At 38.8% G+C, this 21,534-nt stretch overlaps 1 protein-coding gene across 1 annotated transcript in view; it reads right to left on the reverse strand.

The window, feature by feature from the left end:
• Positions 1 to 21,534, reverse strand: part of ZNF827 (zinc finger protein 827) — a 95,494-nt gene that overhangs the window by 36,992 nt on the left and 36,968 nt on the right. Inside the window, exons 4-5 of the mRNA XM_088526589.1 lie at positions 19,166 to 19,649; positions 7,597 to 7,830 (exon numbers count right to left, since the gene is read on the reverse strand). Coding sequence (XP_088382715.1) covers positions 7,597 to 7,830; positions 19,166 to 19,649 — 718 coding nt within the window. The remainder of the gene's footprint in view (positions 1 to 7,596; positions 7,831 to 19,165; positions 19,650 to 21,534) is intronic.

Consider the following 21,534-nt stretch of genomic DNA (forward strand, 5'->3'; position numbering starts at 1 on the left):
TCGAGATATTGAAATGAAGGCAGACTCTCAAGAATGCACCTGCCCAAGTTGTTTTCAATTTGCAAACCTGCTTTTGCTGCATATATACACATCAATATTCATTATGAAATCTAGCAATAATAGTAATACATCACCGGTGAAAATACATGTCAAAAGGCAGACTTTCAAAGTCCAGTCCTAAGCATTGGGACTGCCCCTCAGCCGCAGCACCAGCTCTAGAAGTGAGAAGGGACAAGAAAGGACCCTGTGCCTGCTGCAAGGCAGATGTTCCCGAGGCACCCCCAGCTGCCCTGAGCACTCGGCCTGCTGCCTCACCTGACGAGCACGAGGAAACTTGGGGCCATGCCGTGCCTGCATGCCCAGGACCACGCTCCAGGTGTGTGGCACTGCAGTTCATTAAGTTTCCTCATTCGGGCAAGCAGGGCTAGGGGGCACGCTGCAGGGAGCACCTCCACCCCTGCAACTATCCAGTCTCTTGTTACTACCATCTGACCTAGCAGAATTACAGTGCCTTGATGTGTAGAGCAAAAGTTGGACTAGATGAACGCTGGAGGTCACTTCCAAACTCAATTACTCCATGAACCACTAGTGCTACATCAAAGCAGTTGTAGCTTCTTTTTAGCAGAATTTTGACAACCTCCAACAAAGTGAATGCTACAGCCACTCAGAACATCTTAGGTACTGCTTATTCTAGTACTGTACAGCTACCTAGGTGAAGAATTACTTCTTGAGGTTTGATTTGAGCCTCCCAACCCATAAGCTGTAGCTGTTAGCTCCTGTTTTACTATCAGCTAGTATGGAGAAGAGTTTGACTTCACGGTTTTTGTAAGGTCCCTTCAAGGGGTTGCAGGCTGTGACTAGATTCGCCTTTACTTTCCCCTTTGCCAGACATTGCATGTTCAGCTCTCCCTATGCCTTTGAAGGTCACGAGCCCCTCAGTTATGCTGGCAGCTCTCCTTGAGCCTCTTTGCACTTTCTCAACAGCCCTTTTGAACCATGGAACCTCCAAAACTGTCTGAGTATTCCATATGCAGCCTTACTGGCTCAAAGCAGGGAGGGCTAATAATTTATCTCACTCTCCGGAGCATGTTTCTCTAATGCAGCACAGCATGCTTTTTGCCTCGTTTGAGATGAAAGTAAAATCAAGCGCAGAGCATTAATAAAAAACTAACTTCTGTTGTAAATATTGCTTTTGCTGATACAATAGCTGTACAACAACTTTCCATTGCGGAAATGAATTGTTCTCAAGTTACTTACCCTTCTTCCCACCACTTGATTTAAAATCACATCCTATAGCTAAAATTCAAAGCAGCTCATATTTGCTGAAAAGCCTATCAGCTTTACAAATCAACTTTGTGAATCAGCTTAGAAAAGAGTCTTTCCTGCATGTCTCAAAAATTGGACTTGTGTGCTAGTTTTCACAATTGACCAGACAGGGTAACCTGTCCGGTACGTCAACTTGTACCAACATAAAAGCCTTCAGTAGGGAGAACAAGGCATTTTGTTATGCTAAGCATTCTGATTTGCTACAAATAAACATGCCCTGAAAGAACTTAAATAAAACTTTACGGGTAGGGAACAGTTGGCAAGTGCTGGAGGTTCTGCTACAGAGGCACAACAAGTAACATCTGACATTCCCTAGGGTGCTATGCTTGATGCTTTATTTCACTAATATTTTTTTTTCTCAAACTGCTGTGTTGTATAAGATGATGATGAGCTTTGACTCAATGCAACAGAATTCTACATTAAAAAAAATCTCTACTAAATGGCTGATATTTTTTAAAGCAGAAATTCAGAAATCCCATGCCACAGAGTTTTGTTGAGGTCAGCTGAAGGTTCAGTTTGACAGAAATGCCAAAAACCAACAAGGTAATGGAACAATCTAAAGCAACAGACTAGTCTGAAGTTGCCATATGTCTCTACTGCTCCTTCTGTTTAAGTGGTAGGAGCACGGTTCTTATTTGAAAGATATTATTGCAGAATAGCCCACTCCTTAAGTACTCACACAAGAGAAATCAAAACGAATTTGATAAAATGACTACATGTGTAGTGAATTGTTAACTTATACAACGTATTTCAAACTATGCAAGTTTCCCAGTGGAAAAATTTAGTCTAGTATTTCCACTGCAACTTGTAACTTCACAAAGAGCCTGGCTCCTCTTCTCCTCTCTTACCAAGCTGGCTCTGCAAAGGCAGGAGGGACTGCGAGAGGCTCTTCTGTCCACAATCCCTGATGTTTTGAAAGTCTGTGTGATCCCTTTCCATAGCTTTTAGGGCCCATCCTGATGGCTTAACACCATCAAGGAATAGCAGGAAAGCTAAAGATAGGGGGCTTCTTTAAACACTTTGGTGAAAAACTACAACCACCCTTCTACCACTAAACACCAAAAAAAGCACAGAAGTATTTTTCAATACTGGAATTTAAATAAAGCTTCTAATAATTCACAATCATTTTCACTTTTCTGTTGGGGGAGGGGAGGGAAACTAGCCATGAACTTTAATCTCTTGATGAGATTTGCCACTGCATCACTCTAGCTCCCATCAAGAGGAAGTCTTATCTTTGGCCAGATGCTTTCCTGCTTACTTTTCTGGGCTTCTACAGAAGCAGTTTGTGTTGCTCAGAGCTTTCCAATGCTCTGTTTAGAGATCAAGGTCTCCCTGTTATGTAGACTCCCTACAGGGAAAAAAGGCCTCTCAAACATTCCCCTACAACATAGGCATGGAGACCTGACAGGTATGAAGCACCTGGCAACAGGTATTTTTCCAAGCCAGCACCCTAGCTCCTACAAGCACCATCAGTCTCACTGGCTTCTCAGCACAGTCCACAGAGCTCCTGAAAAGAAACACACAGGAAGGTGAGTTTTGCCCCTTTCCTCCCTCCCCTGGGGTCACCTGAAAATGCAGTGATGTACTTCTTCCTCACCATAGTAACAATAAACCAAAATAGCCCCAACATAATTCATTCAAGTTGGTAAGATTTCGTGACTGTTAAAAAATAATAGCTTGCCAGCCATGGTCTCCTTTTTGTTGTTGTTTTTACTTTTGTTAGTTCACTCTGCTGATGACAATCAAGTATAAAGCTACCGAAGCCTTGAACAAGGTTACTCTGCTACTAGCTGGCCAGTTACACAAGCACAGCACTCTGCTTACCAACCTTTTAAAACTGACAACTAATACAGTTGTTTGCCAAAAATTTAATTAAACGGCACAAAATGAGAAATTAGCATAGATGTCCAAAAGTGGATAATACTTGATTTAAAAAGCAAAACAAAACAAAAAACCACAGTAGTCCTGAAAGAGAAACTGTCATATCAGTAGATAGTTATAAGAGGCATTCGTCAAGAATGATCTTGGAACCAATTTTATATAAGATTTTACTTCATGATCTTGGCACACAAAGCATCTATGCAGTAATTAAATTTGCTGATTAGGAGACATTGTTGGGAATTGGAATATTACAAGAAGAAAAGTGTGACCTGAGAATTGAAATACAAGAAAACCAAAGCAATTGGATAGTACAAAGGTCATGCGTTTGCTACTGATAACAAGTATATCTGCAATACATGGGGAATTGATCCACAATAAAAAAGAAATGAAGAGACCTGTGTTACTACTGAAATGTAAAATGACTACACTTCACAAATAAGATAACAGCTGAAATAAAGGCAAAAGCGAGCCAGACAAGATTTTCAGAAAAGACTTGGACATACTAATGTCATAGTTCATGGCATAGTTCAGAAGAAAATAGAAGAGATTTTATATACCTCCAGTTGTGCATTTATTTTTGCACAAGAACAGAAAACACTATACTTCCAAAAGATAATACATGCCAAAACATATTAGTAGCAAGAATATTTCAACACAGAATGATTTTTTGAACTCTAACATTAGCAAGCAAATGAAAATATTTATTTTAAAATTCTGTCTCCACTGAAACTTTTCATCTTACAAGACTGAGTGTATAAAACTGACCATAGTTCACTTGGATCATCATATAGTTAAACGTTCTCAGAATTAGCTTTACCTTTTCTATAAAAGAGAACTGGTAAGAATATAAAAAAAATGGTTTGGGTGTATTTGAGATACATTATTTCACTTTCTTCTAAGTGATTTCATGAGAGATTTAATAGGAATTTAAAATCTTACAGGGATGGCAACCTGCCAAGTTGAGATGAAAGTAAATTACTGGGCTCCACTACCTCCTCAAATTTGTTGGGTTACCAATAGGTCTAGTTTTACTTTAGAGTTAGTAATAGATAGCTCACTCATATGTTTGTTCAAACCATGGTAGCTACTTCAGATACTTCTGTGAAATATAAGTGTAAGATATGCACTGAGGCTGAAACTTTACCTGCTAACCCACAAAGATGGTATCTTTCAAATGAGTGTTTTGTTTACTGTTAAATACCAGACCAGTTGTTAACAAGAGTGGCTGACTGTCTGGATAAAAAAGGTTCTAATTAGACATATCCAAGAGATATTAGCTCTCCTAGTTTGATGGGACAATTAATAATCCTTCATAAAAAGTCTCCAAGTGTATTTTTTATGTCTAGAATAGGTATCAAGTTTGTGAACTATGAGGAAGAAGATCTGAATTCAAGTGGAACACAGTCTAGATTTTTTTGTATAAGAGGACATATTTGTCTCCAGAAAAGGCCCCATTCCCCTAAAGTAGCACCCAGGCTAAGGGCCTTACCTTAAGGTACTAGAAGCACGCCTATAACTTTTCACTATTTTCAACCTTTTCTTTTCCTGAAAAAAGAGAGAATCTTGTGCAATTAAGCTAAAATATAAGTAGCCCTATGTGTGATTCCCTCTTATTTCTGTACACATACCTCTAAAATGACGACTATTAACAGTTCTGTTAATATTCTAACATGCCTATTCTTCCAACTTTTGCCCAGCTTTACGAGGGATTTCTGAGTGGCTGACAAGTCTATGGCATCATATTCTCAAAGGATTGGTGATTTACAAATGAGTCTCTCTTACAATATCTACCAGCCCAAAATATGAGTCCAGAGCTCAAAAGGCCTTTCACTAAACCACATAAGCTCAGTTAGCAGCTAGCGACATCTGCTTGGGAAAAGAGACTTCCTAGTAAAGAGTATGAGCTAGTGCAACTTTCACATGAATTAAGACAGTAAGGTATATGCTTAAGAGGCTCCTACCAGGCTGCAACAATTGGTAATATATACTGCTTAAAGTATAATAAAATACATGTGTTTTCAGTATTACCCAGGTCAGGAATGCAGAAGGTAAAACACTATTATATCAGAAATGCTTTGCCAAATTTGTATGCGATGCAGGTTTTTGATAATTAGTACTAAAAAGAACGTAGTGCAGATACCAAGGGAGAGATGCAATCCATTTGGTCTTTACCAGGGATATATACAGAGTCTGGAAGGACCTGACTTAAACCCAGTTATAAAATGTATCAAATCTAATAAGTGCAGAAGATTTCCCACAGACATTAGAACATCCAGACGTATCTATTTCTTTCCATTGTTTTGTTCCTTTGTGTATCAGAAAAAAGGGAGAATTTTTCTTTTGTTCTGAAGAAATGACTATTTAAATTCTAAATCACTAAAAATAAAGTGCAGAATTTGAGGAGACAAGAGTGATCCCAGAAGATTCTATCAGATAAAATAACATAAAAAAAAAAAAAAAGGATTACTGACTTTAGATTTTGCCCTTATATTTGACAGGCATTAAACTGTACCGATGCTTTCCCTCTTCAGGCTGCCTCAGATGTAGTTCAGAAAAGTTGAAAACAGTACACAAAATAAGGTTAGTATAACCCCACCTGCTGGGTGATTCAGGAACACCAACCGCATAATGCTGAATTTGTGAATAAATCTTAAGTAATTCTTTACCTTTAAATCTGTCAATTAATCCCAGAAATCAGTATCAGCAAAAACTGCTCATTTTTTTTTAAGCAGTTACTAATGCGTCTCTTACTGCAACCTTTAAACACAGGGAGTTGCCAACAGAAGTGACTGAAGACTTGACTAAGATTTTTTATATACCAGATTTGACTGTTACGAACATAGATATACGGCACCAATATTCTAACATACTGAAGTCAACAAAAAAAACCTAACCGAACACAGCCAGCTCCTGGTAAGTTTAAGTCACAGTCAAGAATCCTAGTATCTCTCAGGCACTTGAAGAATCCTTAAGTTACAGAGCTCTTTCTTAGAGAAAATAGTGCATATAAATTTACATACACTAAGAAAAACAGATTCATTGGTTAACATTCATTAGACCATAAATTTCTGTTTCTCAACCCTATTTGAAACATCTGTTAGTAGCAAAAGTGCACTATGTCGGTAATAAAATCTTCGGTGATTTGGGATTCTGTGAAAAATTGGGAAACTTCTGCTCTGATGAGTTTTCGTACATGGCATTCACTTTTTGCACCACTAATCATTATGGATGCCTGCAAATCAAAGAATTAAAGTCTTAGGCAAATTAAAATTTGCAGGTATGAACATAAGAGAATTAATTACATGTTAGAATTTATGGAGGAGAATTTATTTGGTTGAAGTCTTTTAGGTAAAAAAAAAAAAAAAAAAAAAAAAGAGTTCAAATTCAATTTTCGACAGAACGCAATCAAGCCAAATAATTTCAGACAGATTTGGCAGGGATCTCAAAAGTTGCTGAACTTGTAAGCACTTCCACTGGCACCTCTTGTGTGACTTTGGCATGCTTCAAAACAAAAAGTAAGTGTGGTCTAGTTCTGGAGACGACTTCAAAGCTAGCTGATCCAGCTGGGGTGGGGAAATATCACTCCCAACTCCTCAGATTAACTTTCTCTTCTTGGTACTAAAAGCTGAAGTGCATTAGAAGTTCAAAGCTTTTCCATCATTCACTTGAACCTGTTCCCAGCAGGGAGAATTCAGCTCCTTTACTCTTCTTCAATTTAAACATTCCTTCCTCAATTCTGACAATTAAACAAAGCATAATTAGCAGAACATACATTTTGCTTTGGTTCCCACCAACTCTAACAGTACATATGTGACTGCACATGCACGCATAGTGTCCAACTGCCTGACAGAAGGATGTATTAGTACGATAACGCAGGCAAGTTCAAGCGGTCTCCCTATGCACTGGAAGCTGGCTCAGTTTACATTATCTTCTTAACAGGGTATCTTACAATCCTGAGTACAAGACATTGTGAGAAAAATACAGAAGGCTTTAAAAGCTTGTGATTTATAAAGCTGTATCAGGTATAGTTCTATACAGGCACACATTTTTATGATATTAATGAAGGGACACAGATGGGGATAGATTGGTATGCACATGTTTTGGTATATTTTAAATTGACAATAGCTAAAAGCTTTAAGCCATCAGTCCTTTTGACTTATTCCATAGTCATTAATTTGAAGACCACTAAAATCTGCACAGCACAGACAATTAGATGCTAAAGTCACAGACCAGAGATCGCTGACACATATGAACCTGGTAAGATGGATATTTTCATTTGTTCCTTCACTTGCTATTAAAGCTAAGCCTTAATTCTATAAAGTAACCCTGTAACATACAAGAAATAAATAAAGAAAAAAGCTATTGAATATTTTTAAATTAATTAACTACCTGATAGCTTCATGAGGAGCTCAGATGCAGCCTTGACTGACATGTCCTGCCTCATCACATTTGTCTGAGCTTCCTGTGTCTTGAATTTTTCCTCGGGAACACTTGGGGCTGAGGCTTCAGATCCATGGCTGAACATGTAGCTGGACTGAGATAAGGTTGAACTTGCAGTTTCTTCATCCTTAGGCTCCTCTTTCACTTTAAATTTAGGAGTCAGGGGTTCTTTTTGATTTGCAGCTGTCAAGGGAAGAAAAAAAAAAAAAAAAAAGCTAGATTTAATGAGGTGTGTAATGCACAACCATAGAGCAGTTAGTAACAGGAAAAAAACCACAACCTGAGAAACTGCTAGAGCAGGTGCTGGAAGCAAGATCATGAAACAGTATCCACAAGGTAAAAAACATCTGCATCTTTTATACAAAGAAACAGTTTTTAAATACAGAAACTACATGCATCAGATCTCAAGGAAACATCCTTCCATTCTTTCTTCTTGTGCCCTTACTCTTACAGACATTCACTGGTCACTGGCTTGTACGTCTTCTATAGGCCTGATGGAAGTTTAAAATACATTTTTGCATAAAGGCTGGTCTGGAAAAGCCCGTAAGTATTACATATTGAGCTCTTAAAAAGAAAAAAGACAGGAAAAGAGACAGGAGATGAAGAATAAAAAAGGGGAGAAAGGGGAAAGGAAGACAACAGCAAAGTCCTAGGTTCTAAAAGCTGGTATTGGTTATTTGACAGAAGTGGAGAGAGGGATTTTTAAAAGACAACTCTGCACTGGAAAATTATATTAATGCATTGTTTGGAGTTTTATGTGAGTAAAAAAGAAAGATGGCCTATCAAATACTTGACACTAGCAGCTGTACAGCCTCAGAGAAGGATACAGAGACCTTCGAACTGTTTAAAAGCTACACACTGAACTCTACTGAATGGTATGAATTAACAGACACAGGTCTCTTGCACTGACTTTCGCACAAGGGATTAAATACAAGAACACATGTTAAGAAAAACTGAAGCAATATAGATTCACAGGCACCTACCTGTCTGCATGCCCAAGAGGAGACTAAAACAGCTATACTTTTTCACCATTTTTAATTTTAATTCTTTGACTACTGAGAGATACTTACTCCCATCAATAGCCAGTGGCCTTTTCTTGTTTAAGCATTCGGTTTAAATTCACTCCCACAGCAATGACTCCCACAGCGCCCCAAACTTTGTTGAAGCTGTATCATTGCCACTCCTTAAACCTTTGTTTCCACAAGTATGAAAGAAAAGTATTGTCCCTGTTTTCTTCTCCAAGTTCTCTCATCATTTACCTCACTACCCTTCTCTTCTCTTACCCCACATCATGTTCCTCTGGCTACTCTCACAGCTCTTGCAGTGGAGCTCTGCAAGAGCTCAGGGATCTACCAGATCTCATGGAAGACAGATGTGCTCCACAACCCCATGAGAGGCCAAAGCACCCTGCCTGCTGCAGAGAGTCAGCAGCTCCACAGCCTGGCACAGGAGCAGTACGAGCTGGGAGCTGCACAGGCCTTGCTCTTTGGCACCTGTGTTACAGGAGCAGTAAAACCCAGCTGAAGGGGCAAGGTGAGAGCACCTCACTCTAGTTAAACCTGGCAGAGTCCACCTGCCCTTGGTCTACCTTCTCCTCCATGGTTGCTTCAGCCTCACCATGTTTGCCCCCTGACATTCTGTTAGTGCAATGTATGCCTTCCTACCTACCCCCTAACTCTTCACGTTCCAGGCTAATTCCACTAAATACTCTCCTCAGCAAAATATCTCACTGCTAGAATCTCCAGTAGAAGTAAAACAATTTCTCTCTCATGTAGTAGTTCGTATGTACTGACAGCACTACTAGGAATTCCTTTTTCCTTTTAAAGGAAAAAAAAATAGCAGCAGTGTTAAAACATTAAAACATGCTTTAAGTTACCAAAATATTGGTCAAGGCTCTTAAAATAATCTAACTCTACCAAGGTCTTGGGAGAGAAATCTGTGCATCAACTTTATCCAGGTCTACATCTTTTGCCTACCTTAGTTTATCCTGGGGCCTGATACTGGGCAATGAATGGTCATCAAAACAAAATAAAACAGGGAAAGGAAACTGGAATCTGAGTGAGAACCTAAGGAAGACAAACATTAAGCTGGGAAGCCAGCTGTGTTTCTGCCCATAAAATCTGCCAGGTAGAGGAAGCGCTATAGACTAGGTCAGCAGACAATTTTACCATTTAGAAAAACTAAGGTGATATTAAACTGCCTTAGATCCCTGTAACTTCACATCCATTTGCCATGCTTCATCATAAGCAAGGTTAAAAAAAAAACATCAAAGCATCTACACAGAAGCAGTAACTGAATTTATATAATATCACAGCACTAAAGTGGGAACTTGAGGCAGTCAGGATCTATAGCAAGATATGCCTTTTTCTGTTACCACAAAAAAAGGGGAAGTGGCAAGCAGCACTTCAGGAAAAGATTAGTATTTATTACTCCCTCTTATCAGCAAACCAAATGCAGAGGCCAACTTGACCCTCACCAAGGGAAGGACCAAACAACAGCTCTCTGCCCTTTGTTAACATAGAACCTGTGGGTCTCCTTAAACTCTATAACAGGAAACCAAGTTTTAATAGTCCAGGAAACCAACAAGTCAAGCTAGGTCATACTGATATTCAGAGTTTAAGAAGTTTCATTATAGTGTTGCACACAATACAACTTTGGAAAGGCACCAGATTTCACTCCCTTCCCACCTCTCACTCTCCCCTTGTTTTCCTACTCCCCACAGAGGCTCTCCCACTATGCCACCACATACTGCTACAAGATATCACTCCATCACTATTCTGACGTACTCCCCAGAAGGAGCTGAAACCACACTAACATCATTCCTATTAACACAACATCAGCAATAGTGTAAATGAGTTCTTATTGAGATCTGTAATCTCCGTTTTTCCCCTTGTAGCTATAGGACATGACCTATGAGAAATGGAAAATGTAGTCAGGGTCCCACAAGCCAGAGGAAGTCTCGAAGATGTGCGTTTTACTCACTAGGTCAAGTGAGGAGAAAGGAATCAAGCCAAACTCGCATTCTTACCTGTACTGCTGGTGCTGCTTGCTCTACTTGCATTGCTTTGGATAGCATACAGAACTAATAAACCTAGAAAGATGATGCTTGTTGCCTAATTAACAGACAACACATTCTTGAACTGACCACACTTTTCAGAATCAAGCTAATCATCAATGCATCATTATTTATCCCATGTTTCTTCCTCTTGGGAAACAAAAATAAAGACAGTCAGTCATTAACTGGTTTCAAAACTACTGCTACAGCCAATGGCTATTTTACTCTTTCTTGAAAGATGTTAAAGTAAACTCCAAACTAAATGAAGTTTACACAGAAGGAAAGATAAGAAAGGGGGTGGTGATCCTACTTAACAGATACATAGATTAAAATTAGAGACAAAAATATCCCTTTGCCTCTATCTAGTCTTCGATCCACAATTACTGGCAGTCGTATTAGGGAGAACAATAAACACAGGTAAGAAAAAATGCTGCAAGTAAAGAAAAGTTGATCGAAACTAATTCAGAAAGAAAATTTACAACTCAAAAAAAACCCTTAAAAAACAGAACCAGAGAAGGATTAAGGAGATGGCATGGAAGTTTATTTAAGCATCTTTGAACTATAAAAGCATTACTTCCCAGAAGGAATAACATCCCTCACCTACGTTCAAAAATAGATGCACATACCTATACTTAATTTGTATTTAACTTATATTTATCCTGATTTGCAATAAGAACAGACTGACAGATTAGTTGCCTGCAGACTGAATCCAAAACAGACAGCAATTTAATTTTGAAATACACAGTGAAGGAAAAAAAAAAAAAAAAACCCAACCAATAGGCAGAAGTCTCTTCAGTAGAGTTAATTCTTCACTCATCCCATTCAGTATATACATATAAAAAAAAAAAAGGATCAAAGATTCCAGATTGGTGATTTTATCTTCCTGGAAAATGGGATCGTTTGATCCATTTGGCAAAAGCAGGACATGAAAGTTGTAACACTTTCCTCGAACTGCCAAATGCCACAAGAAAACCTTTGGGCATCTGCCACTAATCTGAAATGTTTTGATGGAAGCTGCTGACTGCAGCAGTCTGCTTACTGAGGGTTTCTAAATGCTCAAAATGTTTATAATTGAAAGAGGGGGAAATGGGCTGATTGCTTCAAGCCAAGCTCAATGTTTTAAGTTACAAATATCAAAGAGCTGGTCACTGTTCCATCTGTTTGAGCTAAGCAAAAGAAAATAGGAAAATAAAAAGAACCCATGACAAAAATGTTTCTGCAAAACAGGAGGCCATGATAAATAGCATGTATGGAGTGTGGGTTGAATGTAGCTGTGATAAAGATCTCTAATGCCACAGCACACTGCCATAGTGCCACGCTATTTTGTAAGTGATGCCCAAGCACAGCAACAAAGGGCAATGAGAGCAGGCCCTCCCAGGCTGAAGGAAAAGGAAGTGAGGATGCCCTGGAAAACACACTGCAAACTGAACTGATCTCCTTGAGACCTTGCAGGAAAACCTCCCTTTCTGATTCACTGCAAACCTGCCCAGGAAAGATGACGATAGCAGAACTTCTTCCTGAAGCTACGGCCAATAAAGGGCAAATCTTTGCCCTAAACATTTAGAAGTGCAGGTGAATGTTGTCATTCTGCATGGAGACAACAGCTTACTTGAGGACATTCAAGAAGCAAGTAAAAGGTACAAACATTGCATAAGAAGTCCCTGGTGTGCAAACTGCATTGCAAGAAGAATTTACTCAATTGGAATCTTTTGGAGAACCTCCAGAGCAAAATCCAATGGTTCTGATAAATTATGTTTCACTAATAGAGTGGAATTAGAGATATTATGTTCCACACATAGGGCTGCCTACATTTTAAGCTGCCTAAAAGGAAAAATACTATCCTTCTTGCAGGACAACCTAGCTGGACTCTTTGTTTTTAGTGCTTTTTCCCAGAAGTACTGATGTGTTCCAGAGCACCTCATGCAACTTATCCCTCCTGGGAGCGCTAATTCAATTACTGTGCACTTTCAACACACTCTACACAAACCCTCTGTTGCAAGCCAGATAAACTAACTTACAGGTCTTCAAAGAGGAGGATGGGAATTAATGGAAAAGCCACTTAGGCATTAGGGCTCTAAGCATTTAAACATTTCCTTTATCAAAGCAGTGGATTGGCAGAATAGACAAGCATGAGAAGGGTAATGATGTCAAGATTTGCCACCCTTGGGCTTCCAAAGATCACTTAAAATACGAAGTTTTCCAAATGATCTTGCTTAAGTATTGTTAGAAGTATGTAAGTAGAGGTGCAGAAAAGATCAGCTAATTATCCCGATCTTCTCTAAAGCTGCTTTGCATTTAAGGAGCTGTAGTCAAAGCAGAAAACACAGCACAGAAGAATGACCAGTCACAAGAAGAGAGGATGCACAGTCAGGACTATTTGCCTGTGGGCAGCCCTACTGGATCTTGCTTAGCAGTCTCATAGGTGATATAGATACTTGCAGACTTAACTTATAGATTTTCAGGTCAGAAATTCAAGTCTTGCTACTGTCCCCTCAGCATTTTGCCAAGTTCCAGTCCAAGTGGAAGGGAGGAACTAGGCAAGTTACTAAAGCAGGTGCTGATAGGCCACATGCCCCACACTTCCCAGAATGTCTAAATACAGCCAAAAACCTGCTTGCTAAACACCAGGTAGTAACATCTGCTAAAACCATCTTCTTTCCAAGTAAAAATCAAAACAACAGCAGAATAGGTAAACTGCTGGGGAGCAGGGGTAAAGAGAGCAAGGATAGTGAAAGGCACTCATGAAAAACTGCTTCTGATGAGAAAGAATTGCTTGCAATATGGATTTTTTTTTTCTCTACAAAGAAACAGAAACAGAGAAGGAAAGAAATGCTACCAGCAGGACCTTTCTATTTGTTTAAGAAAACAAACCAACAAAGCCAGTCAGAGACTTGCTACTTGGATAGCTCTGACAGAAAGGCTCATGAGCTAAAACTTCTGCTGGGAGTAATGGTGTAATCAGGGAAGCAAAAGAGCCATCATTCTAGCTGTTCCTGAAAATGAGAGATTGTGTAGCTATTAAACTAGATTGTAGATACAGAAATACATTCATATCTTCTTTTATATGAGGCTGAGTACACAAAAAAAGCAGTTTGTTCTACAGCATTTTAAGTTAGAGCAGATTCCACTCTGCTTTATTTGTGAAGTTCTGTGTATTTCTGTAAGGTGCCAAATATGATGGGTATGATTTTTAAAGACGACAGGAATTTCTTGGAAATAAGAATAGCATTTTCTGAAGGGGAAGGGAAGATAAGGGTTTCATACATCAGCAATGAAGATTAGTAAAAACTTTTATTTGCCCAAGTTTAAATTAGCTGTGCTGTTGCCCTTTTTTGTTTTACTTTAAAGGTCCATACGGAAAATAACAAAAATGTGATTCTGGAGAGATGCTTCAAAGAGATCCTGATGACATCAGGGGTATTTACACTGACAGTAGCATTATGGAATTCAGAGTACTTTTAAGGTTATGGCTGAATAATTGCCAGGCCTATGTGCTACATATTCTATTTGAAATTTTACATTCTGGCATAAACTACAAATCCTAAATATAGGCAATCTTTTCTTTGGAACTTGCTACACAAATACATTAATTATGACAATTTAATAGGACATGCTTTTTTTTTTTTAAAAAAAAAAAAGCAGTCTAAAGAATCTTCAAGCCAACCACTTTAGCACTGTCAATGGTAAGCACTGTGACATTCAAAGCCCTTGCTTCACCCTTAAGGAGTGTGGTAATTTGCTAGAGCCAAAGAGAACAGATAAACTGATTACTTAGCTTCTCTACTAATATTTCCTATGTAGCTGTCTCATGATTTACTATTGTGTTATTCCACAAATGGAATCAGATAGGAAAACATGAATACAAGGTCCAAGTTCTCCGGACAGTCATCAAAATCCCATGGTAGCATTACTTTCCGTAATACAAAAGCTTGTCTCCCAGCATGATGGTAACATCAGACGTGATTAAACCTGGTGAAGCCAGAGCTTTTCCTTTATCTAGCCCAGGCAGCCCCAAACACCCATCTGCCCTGCTGCCTCCCTTCTCCCATTTCTATATTAAAGCTTTTCCAGGCAAATAACTTGGGGAACATAACAAGAGCTGCAGAGGCAGGGCACAGCTGATAATGCACAACTTCCCAAAATGAAGAGCTGTGCTTCCCAGAGCAATGCACTGGGCAAACTCTGAGAGGTGAGGGAGAGAGGCTGGGAATGAAGGATGCTTTACAATTACCTCACAGAATTCCTCAGAGATCAATAGTGCAGGAATTACATTCATTTCAATGGGATTCATTTGTAGATAGAATGTTACAAAAAGCAAATGCTGCACATAACATAGTAAGTTTAACTATACTACACTGGCCATGGTAATTTGGGTCACTGTGAAAGACATTTTTTACTACAGAAGAAATCAGGCCTTAGGAGGGACTGGAAGGGCCTCAAAAATTTTAGTAAGATGTGCTCTACTACATTTAGCACTGATACCTTTAAAACAGAAAAAGCAAATACTCTGCAAATTAAGATATTAATGCAGTTTCAATGTCAAATTAACATATTAGGAGAAGAAAACAATCTGGCAAAGCACCAATCCAGCAAAGTATTTGGACAACTTCAAGCATATGAGTAGCCTCACTGAAATAAGGGGGGGAAGGTTTGAAGGTAAAAATATGTCCATGATGAAATGTACTTCTAGCTTAAGACTCTGACATGTTCAGAGTCACCATTAATAGTCTTTATAAACCATAACCCTTTACAAATTTAAACAACTCTCTATACAATCCCATTCAAATTGCATGTGATTTTAATAGCATCCCCTACCTTAAACTATTAAGGACTGAGAGAATGGAGTCTGGAAAGGATTTCAGGGTTTGTTCCCAGTTTTTGATTTACATTTGGTGATTAGCCCTATGCCTTATTTCAGAAAGCACGCAAGAAAACAATCATTTTGGAAAGCAATGGCACAGAATCATAAAAAAATAAGGTTGAAAGGATCTCAGAAGGTCATTTACAATAATATTTCTCAACCTCTTTAAATTCAGAGATCCCTAAACCTTCCTGAAACAAAGTTCAGAGGCCATATTGAGCAGTGTTGCTACAATCCATTTATGACAAAGTCAAATCCAGGCCTAAATGAACATTCGGGTTTCTTTTTTGTTTGTTTGTTTGTTGTTGTTTTTTTTTTTTTTTTTTTTTTTTTTTTTTTTTTTTTTTTTTTTTTTTTTTGCTTTTACTTTCACTCTTTGCTTCTATACAGGTTGCTTTTCGTTGTTGTCCAGATGAAACTTCAGGCAAATTTTTGTGAGGCCACCAATTGAGATACACAAATCCAAACCACCTTCCTGACTAAGATGGATTCAACTATATCTGATAGATAAATATCTAATCTGTTTCAAAAACCTCCAGTAGCGATGATGCCACAATTTCTCAAACTCTAGATGTTTAACCACCTCAACTTTTAGAAGATCCTTCTAAAGCCAACTTAAACCTTTCAACAATATGAAGTTCTTATTGTTTGTCCTGATCACTATGAATCACCAACAAATTTGCCCCAACAAACTTTTCTAATGCACTGGAAGACTTGTTAATGACTTTCCTTAGACTTCTTCTTCTAAAGTATAATGACTGTCATTTTAGCAGTGGTATGACACTGTTAATTCCTGTTCCTTTTCTACAAAACCATTACCTGGGTAGTTCTTCCCAATTTTGTTTTGTGCAGATGTCTGTTGAAAAGCTGAACTTTCTTTCTCCAGACCATTTCTCCAAATAATCAATATTTTGAATCTTGATATTGTCTTGAGGTATTCATGTGCTCTGCTGAGTTTGATGTTATTCCAGTAACTACATGATATATGAAAATTGCAAGCAATGATAGGCCAAGTACAGATCCCTTAGAAACCTCAAACAATACACCCTTCTGACTGTGAACTTCCTTCAAAATACTACTTTCCAAACATCTGTTCTCCACTTCATTTAGACATGTACTTCATTACACAATAAAAATCAATTGATTTTAAATTGGTAATCATCAATAAACACAAATTTTGAACTGTCTTCCTCCTTAAATGCTCCAGTTACAACTCCTGCTCTGAGATGGTACTGGCAATTGTTAACTCCTAGGAATAAGGGAAGAAAAGCCTCTGAGTCACAATTTGGAAAAAGAAGAGCCTGAGACTGCCCAGAAATGAAAACCAATGGGCCCCGAGGTTTCCTATGAAACAAGAGACATTTGAGCTGAAACTAGCCAAAAAGAGGAGGAACAATGAACACTGGCAAGCAAAAATAACTGTTCATTTTAACCATCAATATTCAATAAGAATAAATGCCAAATTCTGAAAGTCTACATATCTGTCTGCTGCTTCTTTCTTAGCCACAAGGCCTGTCACAACAGAAAATTAGATTGTTTTGACATAATTTGGTCTCAACGAATCTGTTTTGGCTGTTAGAATTGGCATATACAATTTGAGACTTCAAAAGATTTATCTCACTGAAAAGGTAAGGCCAATAATGGAAGTTCTGATGGGCCTAACAAGAGAGCGTCATAATAAATCACTCAAGAGAACTTGGTTCAGCACAGTAAGGAATCAGAAAAAAACACCGTTACTACTTACCTGACTTGCTAAAAGAGAATTACTCTTACTTCTACTATAAACGTATGCACGTCGTATGGAGAAAAGCATGAGCTAAACATATATAACACAACATAAATCTCAGGAGAAAAGAAATTCCTTTCCTTTTAACACTGCTTTCCTTGTGTAGTAAACTTGGTGACTGGCAGTACATTTCCATCCAAATATGCACACATACAAAATTACAGATACATCTCACTCCCCCAGTAACTTTATAACATGTTGCTAGGTAACAGTGCACACAAGTCAGGTTTCAAGACCTTTAGTAAGTCACCATAAAATAACTGCATAGACCTTTTGCATGAATAAAGTGCATTTGTATTCTTTTTCTGATGCCAATAGATCAGACATTGAAAACATGACCAGTGGCCAAACTGTAAACAGCTCCCCATGAACTGCTACAAGAAAAACAACAGATTAAAATGTTGGGTGTTTTTTCAGCTTTCTTTCCCCTCTCACGCTCTGCTCTCCTTTGTGCTATACACGACCGTCATGAGCACCACCATGTACCATTCAGCACAGCAGATGCGTAGAGCCTCTTAGTGCACAACAGGTACTTAAGCAATACTAATTTAAAATAGATGTCAGAATGACAACACATGTAGGACATTGGTCAGACAACATCAACACAGGATATAGATTTCATATAGATTTCCTATGTGAAACTCAACTAAAAAAAAGTCATGTGAACCAAAACAGACTCTCTTGTGCTGCATTTTTTGGTCATAATAATAAATTATGTCAACAATTGTTTGAAAAAAGAGAGGCTCTGTGGATTATTCTAAACCCCACAAGAAACCCTTAGTCCCAAGCAATTTTACTTCCAAGCACTTTACAAACGTTACAAACGTTAACGTTTGTAAAGTACTTGGAAGTATTTTATTCTACTTTATTCTTTTTCTTGGTTGGAATGCAACCTACATTCCACTTAAGGGAAAATGTCTTTTTTTATTTAAAAGGATATCTTTTATCTCCAAAGCCTAAAAACTACCATGAGGACTGCCAACTCCTTTCAAAACAAAAGTTTCTTTAGTGAAACTTTTCCCGCCTTCTTCCTCTTTCAATTGTGAAAACATTCAGTACAGAACATCTCCCCAGGACATCCCCAGGGCTGAAATGGTCAAATCAGTAAGAAAACACGTAACATATGATAGATTCTCCCTCCTCATGCCTTCAGATTTTCACATATTCATATGATTCTCAGAGCAATAATTTGACTAAGAAAAAAAAAAAGAATAAACCCATGGTTGCATTAGACAGAGATGAAGAAAAACATCTTCATGGAGAAAAACATCTTCAGAAGTTGCTCTAGAATCTCTGTCATTACCAATTTTTTGAATGATAATAACCAAGAAATCCAGTAACACAGTTTCATACTTGACAAGCGTTGAATATTGGCCTCGCATGCTCCTGTGAAAAGAAAGCCAGCAATGCTTTACTGGTCCTAGCAAACAGACGGGCAAAGGCAGAGAAGTTAAGGTCTGAATTTTCCAAGATGCTGGGAATTTGCAACCTTTGAACCTTTGGTGATTTTAAACTGGAACAGGTATTCAAAAACACACCAAACAGGACTTGCCAAGCTAATCGCCAATGAACATCAAAACCTGGAAAAAAAGTTCTTACTCTCAACTGCAGTTTTTAAAATAAGCAATATCCTTGTCTTCTCTCCCCACTTGCCCTCTTCCCTCAACCATGCATCTCCCTCATCAAAAGAAGCAGTAAGAGATAGTAAAGAAGTTGCAACATTTCTTTCCTTGCAATTACATGATACTGCAGACCCAGGGGTTCTTAACATGTAAAGGTGTAGCTGATGCTGCCACTGATGCTGAGCTGACATTACCTGACAGCTTCATGAGAAAATCTGATGCCATCTTGACAGAGATGTCTTGACTGAATAGTGCCGATGCTGTGTTGGCCACAAAGTCAGGGGAGTCCTTCAGCTTGGTGTTGTTGGGGGCTCTATCAACAGTACTAAGAGCAAAAGGTGAGGCTGCGAGGCCGGTGTTGTCTTTGGGCTCTTCTTTCACTAGCAAAGGTGGAATGCCTCCACTAGGCTGCCCGGCCACCTCAGGCGTTTTAGACACAGCCGATGATCCCGGGAGGTCAGGTCCACCTCCTTCCCTCTGTGGGCCAGGGCAGGAGTCACTAGTTAGCTGTGGTGACCCCTTCACCTCTGTTTCTGGTATTTCCTCCTTCACTTTGGATTCTGTCCTGAGGAAATGCTGATGGCAGCGCATATGGAGTTTCAGGCTGAAGTGGCGTGAGGAGGTAAAAGGGCACAGCTGGCATTGAAAGGTCTCACCCCTGTCCTGATGCTGATGGACCTGGTTCAGAAGGTGAAAGATAAAAGCACGTATTAAACAAAACAGTTCACAAGCATTACAAAAACCTCAGTTCTATGCTTTATATATCATTTTTAAAAAGGAAAGTCAACTAACGAATGAACTCTTCATTCTGAGCACTTCGAAAGAAGTCAGGTACTAAGAACAGTAAGATTCTTTCACGCAGAAATCAAAGAACATAAACATCAGACTTGACTAAAAAGAAAAAATAACCAGCTACATCTTTTTTTTTTCTGCAGCATGGAAATGAAGAAGGGATCTTTGGTGAAAGAGTCCTTATAAACTGGTCTTGATGACCTGTCACTGCCTAAAAAAGATTTCCAGGCTGTAGTTAAGACACTTTCTTGACTGGGAGGGGCAAAGGCAAGAAAAAAAAACCAAGAAACAAAAAAAGAAAAAAAAAAAGAAAAAAAAAAAAAAAGGAGAGAGGGGAAGCAAAAGAGGGGAAGCGAGAAAGCAAAAGCAAAAAAAGGGCAAAAAAGACCTTATCTGTTATATCTAAATCTATTATATGCTCTGCTAAGCTTAAATCTGTCTGTGCAACCTCATAAATACCAATGTTTAGAGCAACCCATCAAAACTCCAACTTGAGCAGTAATATCAATTTATCTATCATTAGGGCAAAACACAGCAGCTGGCAATACCAAGGAGCTATTGAAATGTTTTGTTGCAAACAAAATATAATTACTATTAAAACATTTTGTTGCAAATTAAGTCTACCAGAAAATTACCGGTTCTGTTACAATAAAACACCAATGAGAGAGATTTTTATTACATTCTACTTTATCAGTGAATTAATGACCGAAGTTCATTTTACTGTTCTCACATTTTGACTGCAAGCTCTTCCTCATACAGAACATGCATTCCAACATAACACCCCCTAGTTACCACAGGCCTCATCCTGATTACCTTTTAAAGAGAAGTCTGTCCATCCATCCATTTGTAATGGTTTACATTCTAGCTATCTGAACAGACACAGATACTAATATAAGTTATATACATAATTAAAATATTAATTACACAATATCTTGGTTAACACAGGTATACTGAAGGTATACTGAAGAGTTTTCTTCTCCACAGTCTCCTCAACACATTTTAAACCCTGACAGCAGCCCTTGGGACTATTTCCTGCAGAATGACTGCCAAATACATACATTCGTTCCTTACTAATTGATGAATAGGTGATTAGGGCAAACAGGAACCAACTGAGCTCCATACATTCATTTTCACTTGTAACTTGAGTTGGTTGGAAACATTTCAGTGAGACAGATTTCTGTTGGGAAATGGCGATTTGTGGAGCCCAAAATATTTGACCTGAAACACACGAGAGTTTTAATGAACAAATCGGGCACGATTCCTCCCCTTTGCCGAGTGCCTCTCTACCTCCCCTCCCAGGGCTTGGCTCAAAAGCAGCCAGCTGTGCCAGGTTTTCAAAGCTCACTGCCACAGCCTGGAAGTCTAAAAACACCCGAGAGCCCCAGCTCTAATCAAAGCTCAGCATTACAGCAAGGCGCCAGGAAGGCCTGGCTCTCGCTAAGGCTCTCGGTACTTGTTGGCTTCCTGCAGAACTGAGGTCTAGACCCTGAGAATCCTGGTGCATATCCTGCTGACCCTGGGGTAGTCGTAGCATGTCCCAATCATGACCTTGGCAAATTCCAGGTTGGAGGAAGTTTCACATTTAGCCTCATTCATTCTGTATACAGTAAGATTAATTCGGCCACCAGCTCATAGCCAGCATTTCCAGATCTACTTTGCAACATACACAGGATCTGAACTCAGGCCTGCCAGGAGTGAGTTCTTCCTCTAGGCCTCTTTACATTCAGTGAAAACAGATTTCAGTAGTGCTATATAACTTCTCTTTCAATGG

This window comes from Tinamus guttatus, unplaced genomic scaffold (genome assembly GCF_059628265.1).
Source record: "Tinamus guttatus ecotype Peru unplaced genomic scaffold, ASM5962826v1 Tinamus_guttatus_pri_ptg000247l, whole genome shotgun sequence".
NCBI classification, from domain to species: Eukaryota; Metazoa; Chordata; class Aves; order Tinamiformes; family Tinamidae; genus Tinamus; species Tinamus guttatus.